Source organism: Anolis carolinensis, chromosome 6 (assembly GCF_035594765.1).
Source record: "Anolis carolinensis isolate JA03-04 chromosome 6, rAnoCar3.1.pri, whole genome shotgun sequence".
Taxonomy (NCBI): Eukaryota; Metazoa; Chordata; class Lepidosauria; order Squamata; family Dactyloidae; genus Anolis; species Anolis carolinensis.
In genome coordinates this window covers 24,949,573-24,965,042 of record NC_085846.1, presented here as the reverse complement: position 1 = coordinate 24,965,042, position 15,470 = coordinate 24,949,573, and the positions used below count along the sequence as shown (strand labels likewise).

General features: G+C 42.4%; 1 protein-coding gene across 1 annotated transcript in view; it reads right to left on the bottom strand.

Moving 5' to 3' along the window:
- ppp1r9b (protein phosphatase 1 regulatory subunit 9B) overlaps window positions 1-15,470 on the bottom strand; it is a 127,768-nt gene that overhangs the window by 2,210 nt on the left and 110,088 nt on the right. The window contains exons 12-18 of the mRNA XM_062957162.1: window positions 13,635-13,792; window positions 9,257-9,566; window positions 8,396-8,483; window positions 8,171-8,245; window positions 6,315-6,474; window positions 2,417-2,536; window positions 565-720 (exon numbers count right to left, since the gene is read on the bottom strand). Of these exons, the coding sequence (XP_062813232.1) occupies window positions 565-720; window positions 2,417-2,536; window positions 6,315-6,474; window positions 8,171-8,245; window positions 8,396-8,483; window positions 9,257-9,566; window positions 13,635-13,792 (1,067 nt within the window). The remainder of the gene's footprint in view (window positions 1-564; window positions 721-2,416; window positions 2,537-6,314; window positions 6,475-8,170; window positions 8,246-8,395; window positions 8,484-9,256; window positions 9,567-13,634; window positions 13,793-15,470) is intronic.

Here is a 15,470-nt window from a genome sequence, read left to right as displayed (position 1 = left end):
ACTTTGGTATAAAATTGGCATCCTATATCCCTAGAGTTCCTTGACTGAAGTTACATTCTTCAGTTCTCTCTTTGGGTTGATTTCGACATGAGCTCCTTTTATAGATTACATACAAGGTGATCAAATATTTTATCACAAACTCGAATATCAAAACTCTGTTTTTATATATTGAGCTTGATCTATCAGCAAGGCTCTTGTCACATCAGAGCTAAATGCATCATGAGTAATATAATAAATGTTCACCTCTTCAGGCTCCAGAAGCTGGAGAAGATGTGACCTCATAGTAATTGGCCAAGCAGCCAAGATGACATTGTGGCTTGAGTGATGGACTATGACTCTAGAGAACAGGGATCAAATTTCCACTCAGCCACAAAAACCCACTAGGTGACCCTGGGCAAGTCACACATTCTCAGCCCCAGAAGCTCCTTTGATAGGTTTTATCTTAAGGTCTCTGTAAGACCTTATCTTAAGGACTCTGTAAGGGAGACAACTTGAAGGCACACAACCACAACAATGGTCTGTGGAGAGCATGGAGATTTCACCGCTTCCCTGATCCTGCCTTACCTTTAGCTTGGTCCCATCCAAGAGTAGCAACTGCTGGCCATCCACCTCCTGAGCAGCAAACTCGGCCATGTACTGCTCCAAGTTCAAGCTCTCCAGCCACTGGCCCACTTTCTGGCTGCTCCAGGTTGAAGCTGTACTCAAAGGCTCATCCAGGAACTTCAGGGGGGATTATGGAGTTGTGGGAGTAGCGGTAAGTAGAGAGTACAAAAGAATATGATTTTACAGACTGTTCTTGTGTTCTCCAAAAGGCAAACGGTATGAATATTAGGAGGGAGGCATTTAAACCCCATGAGAATGTGTAAGACACAATTGAAATTTTCTTTTTAACCAGCAAGTAGAACTTGGGGAAATTATTTTATGGGGTCCAATTGCCAGAAATCCCTCAACTGGATAACTAAACAACTTTCCCATGGCCAGCTTGCAAGTAAACACACAGAAACTTGATATGGATCAGACTCTCCATATGTGACTATAGGTGTACCTATATTGTAGAATTAATACAGTTTGACTCCACTTTAACTGCCATGGCTCAATGTTGTGACATCATTAGAGTATTTTTACAAGGCCTTAGCCTTTTCTGCAAAAGAGTGCTGTCGGCTCACCAAACTGCCAACTTCCATATGATTCAGTCATGCAAGTTTAAGTAGTGTCAAACTGCATTAATTCTACAATGTAGACACAGCCATAGTAAAAGATTATTCCTGTCAAAACTAGGGTGTTTAAATTACAATTCTATGCATGCCTTTAATTTATTCTAAGCAACTGATAATGTTTATCTGTAACGTGTTGTCGAAGGCTTTCATGGCCAGAATCACTAGGTTGCTGTGAGTTTTCCGGGCTGTATGGCCGTGTTCCAGAAGCATTCTCTCCTGACGTTTTGCCCACATCTATGGCAGCTATCCTCAGAGATTGTGAGGTCTGTTGGAAATCAGGCAAGTCGAGTTTATATGTCTGTGGAGTGTCCAGGGTGGGAGAAAGAACTCTTGTCTGTTTGAGGCAAGTGTGAATGTTGTAATTAGTCACCTTGATTAGCATTGAATAGCCTTGCAGCTTCAAGGACTGGCTGCTTCCTGTTGGAGGAATCCTTTATTGGGAGGTTATTATCTGGCCCTGATTGTTTTCTGTCTGGAATTCCCCTGTTTTCAGAGTGTTGTTCTTTATTTACTGTCCTGATTTTAGAGTTTTTCAATACTGGTAGCCAGATTTTGTTCATTTTCATGCTTTCCTCCTTTCTGTTGAAATTGTCCACATACTTGTGGATTTCAATGGCTTCTCTGTGTAGTCTGACATGGTGGTTGTTAGAGTGGCCCAGCATTTCTGTGTTCTCAAATAATATGCTGTGTCCAGGTAGGTTCAGTAATATCTGTAATATCTTATTCAATTACATATTAAGGGAGTAAATGTTTCAAACTTGTCTATTTTTGTAGTTAGAAAATGTGACTTCTAATATGCCTGGACATCAGAAAAGAAGATACTTTAATTAAATAAATCATGGTCACTCATTTCTAAAAGGATGTTCCCTGCATATGATCAGATCATTTCATCCCTTTACTATGAATCCACAAGAGCCAACTACTAAGCATTGGTTAAGACTGAACCCTGAAAACAGCAGGTAGGTTGTGTCGATATTCAAAAGTTATATTTTTGCCTATAATTCTCAGAATCCCCCCCCCACCACCTCTCAAAAGAACCGCTGTCCAAAAAGACAAAGTCTTCCAAGCTCTATCAAAAATGTATTCCACATAAGAAACATTTCGAGTCCTCGCTGAGCATAAAATGCAACTGGAGAAAGATCCTTGCAGGTCTACACAGGTGAACCCAGATGTGTCTTTTTTTTAGCCAGGGAACTTACTTCATCAGATGACTGTGACAGTGTGTGGTAGGGATAGGAATACTTGGCCTCAGGTGGAGCAGTACTCAGAGTCTTCGGACTACTACTGGGAGGAGTGGAGTCATCGCTCAAGGTGGATTCCTGTCAAAGATCAAGGAAGATTATTTTTTAAAACATGCACACATAATGCTAGGATGCATACTATCCAATTTCAACAGTTTGGCAGGGACAATCCTAATTAATCCTCTGCTGTCCAACTCTTTCAAGAACATTTAAAATGACCCATTTTCTTTTGACCCATTCCCCCTTTGTCCATAGTTTACCTCAATTGCTACTAACCAAGTTCAAAGTGCAATAGTAGTTCAGCAGCAGGGAAAAGAGGAAAAGAAACAATGGAGTCCTGCTCTTCCCACTAGACTTGGGCCCCTTCCACACAGATGTATAAAATCCACATTGGCGGCCTGGACTCAGATAACCCAGTTCAAAGCAGATATTGTGCATTATCTGCCTTGATATTCTGGGTTATATGGCTATGTGGAAGGGCTCTCAGACAAAAGCAGCCTCTCTTAACATAAGTGCTCTTCCTCATTAATAACTTTTCTCCTCTCAACTACTACACTCTGGTGTTGCTTGGTCACACAAAATCTGTGAAAGGTTGGAAGGTATGAGAATGAAGATGACCAAATGGCAAGGCTGGGAGAGACTGGGGGCCCTTCCATACAGCCATATAACCCAAAATATCAAGGCAGATAATCCACAATATCTGCTTTGAACTGGGTTGTCTAGGAGCCCCCGGTAGCACAGTGGGTTAAACCCTTGTGCTGGCAGGACTGATGAACGTTGAGTTGCTGACCTGAAGGTTACTGGTTCGAACCTAACCCAGGAAGAGTGTGAATGAGCTCCCTCCATCAGCTCCAGCTCCACGTGAGGACATGAGAGAAGCCTCCCACAAGGATGGTCAAAACATCAAAACATCAAGGCGTCCCCTGAGCAACATCCTTGCAGATGGCCAATTCTCTCACACCAGAAGCGACTTGCAGTTTCTCAAGTCGCTCCTGACACGGAAAGAAAAAAAAACCCTGGGTTATCTGAGTCCACACCACCATATAATCCAGTTCAATGTAGATTTTATACAGCTGTGTGGAAAGGGCCGCATTGCTTCTTTCCATTTTAAGAGGGGCATGATCTGCAGGAATCAAAGACGATTCCCCAATTTGGCAACTTTCCTACTCTCATCATTACCTCACATTGCTGAGAGCAGCAGGGCCTTAAAATAGCACCAGACAGGTAGCCTACAGGCAGCTGGTGATCTCTAAAGGGCATTTTTTTATGTTTCCTACTCTCCAGAAGCTAGATGTAATGGGTAGGTAAGAGACACAGAAGAGGGAGAAGGCTGGGGTTTAGAGGCACTTCCACACAGCCAAATAACCCAGAATATCAAGGCAGAAAATTGCACAATATCTGCTTTGAACTGGGTTATCTGAGTCCACACTGCCATATATTCCAGTTCAAAGCAGATATCCTGGGATTTTCTGTCTTGATATTCTGGGTTCTATAGCTGTGTGAAAGGGCTCTAAGGCAATAGTGAGCAGCTTATGTGGGTCGGAGAGCAGAAAATTGCCCAGACTTACAAAATTTAATCTGGACTCTTCCCTACACTGAATTCAAGCCACAAATGGCTGGAGATCTGCCAGTCTGTCTGTTCATCTAGCTATCATCCATCCTGCAAGTTATTCCTTCAAGCTATTCAAAAGCTGCTCTTGGAGGTTTCCAGGAATCAGGAAAAGAAAATTTTATAGGGGGCCAGAATATTTACTGGGGAAAATGCACCCCCCCAACCCAGGCTACACCCCTTAGAGCTACCAAATTAACTGGGGGGGGGCACTTGGATGTGAAAACAGAAATGGGGGTCCCAGGTCTTGGCGGTGGCCAGGAGTGCCTTCGCACAACTAAAACTTGTGTGCCTGCTGCAGCCATACCTTGAAAAGTCAGATCTGGCCATGTTGGTTCACACCTCAGTCGCATTCTGTTTGGACTATTGCAACACTCTCTACGTGGGGCGGCCTTTGAAAATAGTTTGGAAGCTCCAACTAGTTCAGGGATCGGCAGCCAGATTACTAACTTGGGCTCCATATGGGGAGAGATCCACTCTCATGTTATGGCAGCTCCACTGGCTGCCGGTCTGCTTCTGGGCTAAATACAAAGTGCTGGTCATTACCTTTAAAGCTCTAAATGGCTCAGGTCCAGGCTATTTGACCGATTGCATCTCCTCTTACAAACCAGCTCGGGCACTGCGGTCAATGGAGGATGCTCTGCTCTCGTTCCCACCCCCATCTCAAGTACGGCTGGTGGGAACGAGGGAGAGCACCTTCCCCATGATTCCTCCCCACCTCTGGAACTCCCTTCCTAAAGAAATAAAGATGCCCCCCCCCTCCCTGCTCTCCTTAAAAAGAACAACTGAATACTCACTCATTTTTGCTCACTAGCATACGGAGAGGAGAAGGAATAGATAATGAGAGATCACTACCTGACCTCTGCTTTGAAAATTATTACTGTATTTGGGCTCTATCATTTTATGTTAACCCAGCTACCATCTCTGGCCACACAATCAACTTTATGAACCTTAGTTGGCCCTCATAAATTAATTGTGGATGTTTTATGTTTAGATTTTAAGTCATATAATTTTGTTTGATTATGTTTTGTTTGATTTATTGATGTTAGGTTCTAATGTTGTACTCATATGTGGGCTCATGCAGGATTAATATGTTGTTATTTGTTTGTTTCCTGGAGGCATTGAATGTTTGTCTTTTGTATGTGGGAATCCGCCATGAGCCCCCCCCCCCCCAGGAGATAGAGCAGAGTATAAATGCAATTTTTATTTATTTATTTATTTATTATGTAGCTGCAGAGGTGCACTTTATGGTAGGAGGAAGCAAACGAAGGTACAGGAGAGAGACAGAGAAATGCACATAGTTGCACATGAATGAACATTTACAAGAGACTTTATGAGATGGGTGGAAAGCATGTAAGTGTCACGTATCATGTTCCACAGTTGATGGTGGTTGGTGGTGGAAGGGGTTAATGTCAGTCCTAGTTCTAAAGGGCAGAGTAATCTGTAAGTAAGAATATGCAGGTGAAAGCAATTAAGGGTCGAGACATGCAAGAGATTGGATGCAGCTGGGTTTAACTGGTTATCAGGAGCTAGCATGGAGACTGATCTTTTATTCTATTTTGGCTGTGGATGCTGCTGGTCCCCCCCCCCCCCCCCCAAGTTTGTGGATTTTTGGTATCCTGAAATGTCTCCTGAAATTTTGGAACCCTGGAACCTTGAATCTCTGGGCTGACTATTGACTATAGTATAGACTCTTGATCCTTGGACTTTAAATTGAACTCTCAGTGTTTGACTACTAGATTGGACCTTTTGACTACGGTGTTCTCTTGAACTTGCATCAGCGTTTGCTATCAGTCTTTGTTTTATATTCTGTGGCTGAGTGCTATATTTATGTTTTGTATTTGGACTATGAAAACAGTCAAAGTGCTGCTTTAATTAAACTGTTTGACACAAGCTGGGAGTTTGTTTTGGTTCACCTCGGTCTCCGTACTGGCAGAGTCCTGGCATTGTGACAGTAAGCATTTTGACATGTAGAAATTATATCCAAAGTAGGTATCATGAGAGATATGGTGACAGCAAGTTTTCTATCATTTGTAATACAGTCATGCATATATTTCACTTTAGGGTGAATGTAGAAAAATACAGTGTTTCTATCCAGCCTACTTCATCGTTTCCCAGTTCTATATCTTATTACAAACTACAACTCCTGTGAATTTTACAGTATAAGGATTGAATAGTGTAGAAGGAAAATCTGCTGGACCATTCCCCAGCTGAGAGATTTGTAACCACACAAGATGGATTTGTAACCTGTGAGGCAGATTTCTTGCGGCTGAAGGCCTCGTTCTTGGGGGAAGAGCTGGGTGAAGCTGTGCTGCCCGAGGAGGCAGAACCTTTCCCACTGTCTGTGAACCAGGAGAAAGGCATGAAGGGCGAGACAGAGGAACGGCTGGAGCCCTCCATCAGCTCCCTATAGGGGGGCAACAAAAAACAAGCAGAAAGCACTTAGCAAGCAATTTCCCCAATCTACTGTACTGGTTTGCATGCTGGACGAGGACTCTGGGAAATCAGGGTTCATATCCTCATTCAGCCACAGAAACCCATTGAGTGATCCTGGGCAAGTCACACTCTCTTGTCTTCAGAAGGGAGTGGCAAAGCCCCTTTTGAAGAAATCTTGCCAAGAAAACTCTATGACAGGTTCACTTTTGCTGTTGTTGTGTGCCTTCAAGTAATCCTGACTTATAGCAACCTTATGGTGAAACTATTACGGGGTTTCCTGAACAAGATTTGTTCAGAGATGTTTATCTTTGGTTTCTTCTGAGTCTGAAAGAGTGACTTGCCCAGGGCTGTCCAGCGAGTTTCCATGGCTGAATGGATTCAAACTCTGGTCTCCAGAGTCATAGTCCAACTCACAAACCACTGCATCACACTGACTCAGGTTCACCTTAGGGGCACCATAAATTAGAAATGACCTGAAGGTATACAGGAAAAAAGCAGCTGCTTGAAGTGTAAGAAGAATGACTCAGTTGGGAAAAATGACCAGAAACGATCCATGAATTTTATTGCAAACCACCCAAATGTCTAGGCTGAGCTATAAATATTTGAACTGTTGACAACAACAAACCAATTAACGTCCCATCTTTCTGTCACTATGAGGCCCAAAGTGACTCATAATCCAGATATGATTAAAAAGCAGGCCTAAAGCACTTCTTCCAAGTTTGTCCTGGATCTCAGAAGAATGCAGATAAAAATATGGTGGCCTTGTTTTAGCAACTGAAGGAGAGAAGCCAAAACATTTTGCTTTTGAGCTATATTAAAGTTCACTCTCTCACACACACATGTGGTCTTCCAGAAGTAGCAGTTGCTGGTTCTGGTGTTAAGGAGCCATCCAAATGCTGAAAATGTTGCAAGGAGATAAGATTCATGACTTGAATAGCTCTTTTAAAAGTTTGGAATAAAACCCAAGACAATTCATAGCCACCAGTTTCAAATAACTTCCAGTCATTTCTAGTTTAGGTGGTAGTGGCAGTGCTGATGAGACGGGATGATCTGTGACAGGTCACATAGACCTGTAAAATATTGCCCACTTTAAACTGTAAGGGCATGGGGAGTATTTTGGTGAAAGAAAAAAATATTTGGCAACTGGAAGTGATTGGAAATGACTTGCTGTTAACTGTCTATTCTAGAAAATATCTCTCCCCTGGGATTAATATGGTTCAGGGATGGCCAAAGCTTTACAAAAAGTGTCTCTCATGTATCTTTGCAGGGAAAGAAATTACTGGTGGGAGCCCTAGGGCCACAAAACCAGTCCATGAGCCACACTTATCCACTTCTGCTTTAAAGGATCAGATAAGAAATGATGTGAAAGATCTCTGCCAAATACCCTAAAGAAACACTGTCAAATGAAAGTAGACAATGCTGAGCTAATGGACAAATAGTCTGACCTGGTAAAAAGGCAGTTTCAAGTAACAAACATTCAGGTCCCAGGAATTAGTCAATGCCATCTGCTGAGCTTCCCCAAGGACTTTCATTAGCTTGCCCCTTCACTACTTTCACAGTAGACGTTCCTGGTGCAGGGCGTGCCCATTTGAAAATGCCAAATAAAATCTCAGAATTCAGCAAAAAGTTACTTGGAAGGAGGAGCCACAGAAATTCAAACTGCTTACCTGTTGCCCATGGAGAGACGATTTCCCCCTTTCTCCTTCCTGCTTTTCCCAGAAGATGCTCTTCTGAGGGTGACCCTATGCAGGATGAACAAGATGGTAAGGAGGACAAGAAAGAACTGGGTGCAGCTTGGAGATATGGGAAGGGGTCCCAGGATAATGCAAAGATGAACCTCTGTCACCTACAACTTATTTCTGAATTTGCAACAACCAGCTTCTGTGACTCACCCTAAGTCCAAGAACTTCCGCCGTGTTTTCTTGTCAAGCCCAATGGTGGGGCTTGCAGGCTCTGGTGGACTCGTGTCTCGGCTGTCGTCTGGAAAAGGAAGGGAGGCTGAATGGTTGGAGGGTTGGAGAAAGCCAGCATTATATCTAAAACAGGAGTAAATGCTTGTGGCGTGAGATCAATTCCCTTCTAGGATCTTTTCATTAGCTGCCCCTAGACTGTGGGACGACCTGCCAGAAGAGATTCAACCACTATTGCTGTTAGAATTAAAGATACAACTGAAGACCTATCTCTTCCAGCAGGCCTACCCAGTCAATTTTAACCATGAATTTATTGGTGTCTGTCTTTGTTGTGTACATTTTGATATATGCATTTTAATAGTAATGTATTTGACAGTCTGTTTTAATCATGTTGTACCTTGCCTTGGGCCACAGGGAGAGACAGACAACGAATAATTTATTATTGTTGATGTTAATGTTTATCATCATCATTATTATTTATTCACATTGGTAATGTGTGCCCAAGAGAGGCCAAACAACCCTGTTTTCCTTGGCAATCTCTCTCAAAATGGTGACAAGAAATGGTGACAAAAGGTTTAGCTACTCATGTCACTGGGAGTCACCATGTTTTTATGTGGTGTTAACCAGAGATTGCAAAAGCTACTACGATGCCCCCAATTCTGGCGGAGGGGTTGGGGGCGTTGTTGTCCAAAAAAAGTGATGTTATCAAGCTCTGAAGTCCACCTCAGTGCATCAAGCATCTTCCAGGACTGCTTGAGAGGAATATCCAGCAATATCCCAGCTTGGGGTGACAAGGCATATGCTTTCTCATACTACTCCCAGGAGCCTTGAGTTGGCAACTACCTTCACTGTGCCTCTCTCTGCGTGCATAGATGGGCGAGCTGTCTGAGCTGGGGCAGGACTTAGGGGAGGAGCTGGTGGGGGTGCTACCCAATGCTTCCTGGGAGGAGGTGTTGGTCAGGGGTCGGTAACGGATGAGAGGCGAGGACGGCTGCTCGTCTTGCTCCAATGACCTCCGGGCCGTTGAGGTGTCGAACGAGAACTCTGGAGTGCGAGTGAAGGGTGAGGAACCTGAGAGGGGTGAAGAGGCTTGGAGGGAGCCATGAAGAGGGGACCTCAGGCGATGGAGTGGGCTTCCACAGGTATCACCCCCCTGGAAGGAAAAGCAAAGAACAGATAGAAAAGCCTCCAGCTGGCAAAGTTATCCTGACCAAAACAGAGCTTTCAATATGTACCCTTGTGGACCTTCCTTCCCAGAAGTCACATTACTTTTTCTAAGTTTATCAGCTGACATATATGACTCTATATCTGATAGTACCTCCAATTTTAACAACTTGCATCTGACAAAATATGACCTAAGACTTTTTTAGGTCCTCCAGGGGTTTTATTGTATGCTTCGGCCAGAAGTTACCATAAAGAAAAGCTTTCCGAATGGTGTGTTGAGACACGTTACAGTAGAGTCTCACTAATCCAAGCCTCGCTTGTCCAAGCCTCTGGATAATCCAAGCCATTTTTGTAGTCAATGTTTCCAATATATCGTGATATTTTGGTGCTAAATTCGTAAATACAGTAATTACAACATAACATTACTGCGTATTGAACTGCTTTTTCTGTCAAATTTGTTGTATAACATGAAGTTTTGGTGCTTAATTTGTAAAATCATAACCTAATTTGATGTTTAATAGGCTTTTCCTTGATCAGTCCTTATAATCCAAGATATTCGCTTATCCAAGCTTCTGCCGGCCCGTTTAGCTTGGATTAGTGAGACTCTACTGTAGTGTGTTTGCTGTAGTGTGTAGGTGTAATGCACAAATGGAACAAGAAACCTCTGAGTCTATGTGAACTAAGCAATAAATCATGTGAAGGTCGGGGTGAGCACCCGACCTTCAGCCCAGCTCACTGTCCACCTAAGCAGTTCGAAAACAGCTGTGAGTAGATAAATTAGGTACTGCTTAAGCAGGGAGGTATTTTATGGCACCATAAAAAGGAAATACCATAAATTTCTGGCGATGAAAGAAAGAAGGAAGTCTGTGATCATGAGCTCTTCGACATGGAGGATAGAGCAACAGCACCCCCTGTGGTCAATATTCAGTACAACCTCCAGGACATCGAAGAAGGGAAATGCCTATAAATACCTCTATCTGTTGTCTGTCTTGTCTGTATGAAGGCATTGAATGTTTACCATATATGTGTTCTGTGATCTGCCCTGAGTCCCCTTCAGGGTGAGAACAAAATATAAATGTTGTAAATAAATTAATAAATAATTTTAAAAATATAAATGAAAGGATTTCATGAGATATATTGTGTCCCCATACGTTTTATTATTACAGTGCATTTATATATCCGTATCTTATATAAGGGGAAGGTTTAACTTCCAGTTCTCCAGTAAAACTGAATTACTGTGTCATGAAATGATGCATATCTAAAAAAAATGTGTCACCAAAATGAAATGTTTGGAAAGCTCTACCATAGCTCCTCACTGAAGGGCCCAGCAAATTCCTAGGGTGGTTACCTTTCTAAGAATTTTATTCATCAAGACTCTATGGTAACTTGTGTCTGGCTGTTCATTTCAGTAGGGTTCACTACCATCCATGTTTTTCAGTTTCCGCAGCACATTCAGTGTTGTATTCCCTGCCGATATGGGGGTCGTACTGTACATTGATACAAACCAGGGAGCCTCATCAGGAGACACATAAGCTGTGATCTTATTGGCTATTTTTAACTATACTGGAATAGGCTGTAGGTATACTGGCAGCAGAATTAAAAAGGATGTAGCTGCAGGGGGTGGTGGGAAGCCAAGAAACTCCTCTATTGACAGAGGAAGCTGATGCTACCCACAATGGCTGGCTTTCTGAGGAATCCTTGATGCTAAATGCACTGTGGAAAGGCTTCCTCGGGAAATCACCTCTTGTAAAATTACTTTGGGACAGGCGAAGCTTCAAGGCAGCTTTCCCAGAGCACATTTAAGCAGCAAATCACCCCTGAATCAATACACTACAATGATATTCTGGTTAAGTGAATGGAAGCTTGTCATCTAGCTCCAGCTAGATCAGTGGTTCTCAATATGTGGGTCCCCAGATATTTTGGCCTTCAACTCCCAGAAATCCTAACAGCTGGTAAACTGACTGGGATTTCTGGGAATTGTAGGCCAAAACACCTAGGGACCTACAGGTTGAGAACCACTGAGACCTTAGCTGTATTTCTTTGTTATTATTCTATTAGAAGCTTTACTGCCAAGAGGAGGGGTAGCACTTGTGGGTTGTTGTGCCCCCAAATCCTAAAACGATTTGATCAGTTTTGAGTGCGATGTGCCTTAACTTTGAGAAAGGGGATCATTTGCTGCTTTGCCTTAGATATAAAAGTGACTTGTCTTAGTCGTGATCTCTCTGTCTTTGCATCCATGATTTGTACTATTCCTTCAAGGTATATATCAACATCATCCTAAGTAATTAAGAAAGTAAGCGCTTACAGCAAAAAGAAAAGAAAGCTGATTGCACCCCAGGGAAACCAATAAGGGGTTGGATTCTGTTGGCATTTTCAACAAAGGTAGAGCAGTTGAATCAGTAGGTGAGTGGTGAGTCATCACATTTGCAAATCTCATTGATTCACTGGGTCTACTACCGTTGGCATACCAATACAACTCAGCCCACAGAATCCTATGGAGTCTTAATGGCTAATACATTTATTATTGCATTCACTTTCATGGACTGCAGCCAATTTAATTGTGAAAGCAGCAGGAAGTCCTGCCAGTGACAATTCATAGGCCTGAAAAATTGAAAGTCACAAAAAGATTTTATTAATGTATGCTGGTTTTATAGGCATTTGGCACACTAAATTCAAAAACTACCTCCATCACTTGCGGTTTTTCCAGAACATGCTTGATATTTTTAATTCTTTTGAGTTGATGAGATGTGACTGAATGAAATTAGCACTGACATTTGTCATGACATTTGTGAAAATACTTGTGACGTCTGATACTTTTTTATGACATTTTCCAAATTCAGTACCCAAAAATGAATTAAAAACAGCTACAACAGTGAGCAAAGTTTTCACTGTCTTCACTGAGAGATATTAGTCTTTTACAATCCTGCTGCTACTAACTAACACACACCCCAGCATTAGAAGTGCTATGAAATGGGATTATCACATTGCCAAACCTATCACGAGGCTTTCTTGGCAAGATTTGTTGACAGAGAGGTTGCCTTTGTCTTCTTCTTAGGTTGAGAGAGTATGACTTGCCTTAGGCCACCCAGAGTCATAATCCAACGCTCAAATTTGTAAAATCATAACATAAATTGATGTTTAATAGACTTTTCCTTGATCCCTCCTTATTATCCAACATATTCACTTATCCAACATTCTGCCAGCCCGTTTATGTTGGATAAGTGAGACTCTACTGTAACTCTAATGTCTGCCTATCCAACCACATGGTGGGACCGGCCTTGGAGCTGAGTTGTGTACACAGTGTATAAGAATTAGCTAAAATGCATGAGAAGCAAGCACTTTGACTCAGATCTTGGATTTTTTTTTGATGACCCAACCAGGATACCTCTTAGTACAAGATTCGGGGAAACACAGTTCAAAAAAAGGAACATTTCCAAAGTAAGTGGCCTGGAATGTCTTCAGCTTCTTCTTGTACCTCGAAACAGAAGTACATATGTTCTTGTGTGCCTTCAAGTAGAATAATAGATTCATAGTGTTGGAAGAGACCAACTTGTGATGAATCTGTCCAAGAGGTTTCTGGGGCTGAGACAGTGTGACTTGCCCAAGGTCACTCAAGGTTTCTATTGCCAAGTAGGGAATTGAATCCTGGTCTCCAGAATCACAGACCAACACCCAAATCACTATACAGGCACGAAAGTTGGATCTACACTGAAGAACGAATGCAGTTTGACCCTATTTGAATTGTCATGGCTCAAATGTAGGGCAACATGAGAGTTGTAGTTCTCTGCCAAAGAATGCTGGCACCTCAGCAATCTACTAAGCTGAGGATTCCATGGCATTGAACCATGGCAGGTAAAGCGGTGGTTCTCAAACTGTGGATCCCCAGGTGTTTTGGCCCACAATCTCCCAGAAATCCCAGCCAGTTTACCAGCTGTTAGGATTTCTGGGAGTTGAAGACCAAAACATCTGCAGATCCACAGGTTGAGAACCACTGTTTACAGTGTAGATGTACCCAAAATCATAGGAAGTGAGAGGACATCTCCATTTCATGACTGACCTTCTTCTCTGGGATCTCATCGCCTTCTGTGGAGCTGACGCTGTCTCTCAAACGGGACCGGGAAGGGCGCTGCCGCCTGCCCTTGGCGGAAAGCTGGGCTCGGGCCTTCTGCAAGCTGCTGTCCAGCCTCTGGGTCTCTGGAATCACATCATTAAAATCTGGGAGTGAAAGAGAGAAACGGGAAGGGTGGCCGTGGGGACAGAAGGGGTGGGGGAGCAGAGAAGAAGCAGGCAAGAAAGGAAGAGCGCATGAGAGAAAGAGATTAAGGCAGAAGATGGCACAAAGAAGGAGAAGCCGAATTGCACGAGGCAGCGTGGAAGGCAGAGCAACAAGAGGCATAAAGAAGGTTGCCAAGTGACAGAGGCAACGTAAAAGTGGTAGGCGGGGAGGAGAAACGTTTAAAATGAGATGCCCAGAGTGTGGACACAGGGGAAGGGGTAGTGGAATGAAGGGTCAGAAAGGGAGGAGACACAGAGAAAGTGTTCAGAGAAGAGAGGAACACCCATCATCCCCATTACCCTTTCAAAACCAAGATCCAGAACGACCTCCCATGACAACTAGGCTACACTGGGGGTAAATGCAATTAAAATAGAAAAAGGACACATGAATAGTCTGTGAATCCACCCAACAAATGCCTGTCCCTCTGTCAAAAGTAACTGCATAGATGTGTTTGTTCTTTCCATGCCCTCTATCAAAAGGATGTGGTCCCTAGATGGGATCCTACACGAGTTCAATGCAGTGTAAATATCAATTGCCTGTTGTATATTTGGGCCCCCAAATAGAATGCCAGTGAATAATTGTTCTATGTGCATGGCCAATGGCCTGCCATACAAATACAAAGCAAAATCTGTCCAGGTAATAAGCAATCATATGCTACAGGTTGAGCATCCCTTATCTGAAATGCTTGGGACCAGAAGCATACTGGATTTTTCCAGATTTTGGAATACCTCTATTTGCATGCACAGTAGACTCTCATTTACCAGCACCACCCATGAAAAACATCGGACAAATGTAGTTTCCGGTTGCTTGGAAGATACTATTAAAATAGACCTATCTAATGCTATACTCCATACTATACCTTACCATAAACTCTGTGTTGATTTGATATTAATATTGAAATACAGTAATTAAAAGAAAATTAAATCAAAGAAAAAAACTTAACTCAAGTGTATATTTCCACTAACTATTGGTGTTATTTTTATTTTTAGCATTATTCCTCTGGATATTTTGCAAGTTGCTTAAGAGTTCTGGTTACTCGAGTTCCTGTTAACTAAGGCTCCTTCCACACAACTGAATAAAATCCCAGATTATCTGCTTTGAACTGGAATACATAGCAATATGGACTCAGATAACCCAGTTCAAAGCAGATATTGTGGGATTTTCTGCCTTGATATTCTGGGTTATATGGCTGTGTGGAAGGGCCCTGAGAGTCTACTGTACTCACAAAATGAGAAATATATTGCATATGGGACCCAAGTCTAAACATGCAATTCATTTTTGTTTCATACCCACCATATAAGCATAGCTGGGGTAATTTCACACAATATAAGTGATGTTCAATCTGTTCTTTGTGTATTTTAATGTCCACTAGATATCCCCAGGATGGAATTCCAGTGATGACCAGGACAATTATTATTTTTATTATTATTCTACTTTTTCTTGATGGAGATACAAATGGTATCCAAAATACAGCATATTTAGCTTAAATCTCTGTCAGCAATAGTCTTAGGAAATTCACTTTAACAATTTTAAATGAGGAGAGAAATCCCATTCAAACCCTGATGAAAGGAATCCTATTGGTTGAGAATTTTTACAGTTTAGGACTTACTCTGCACA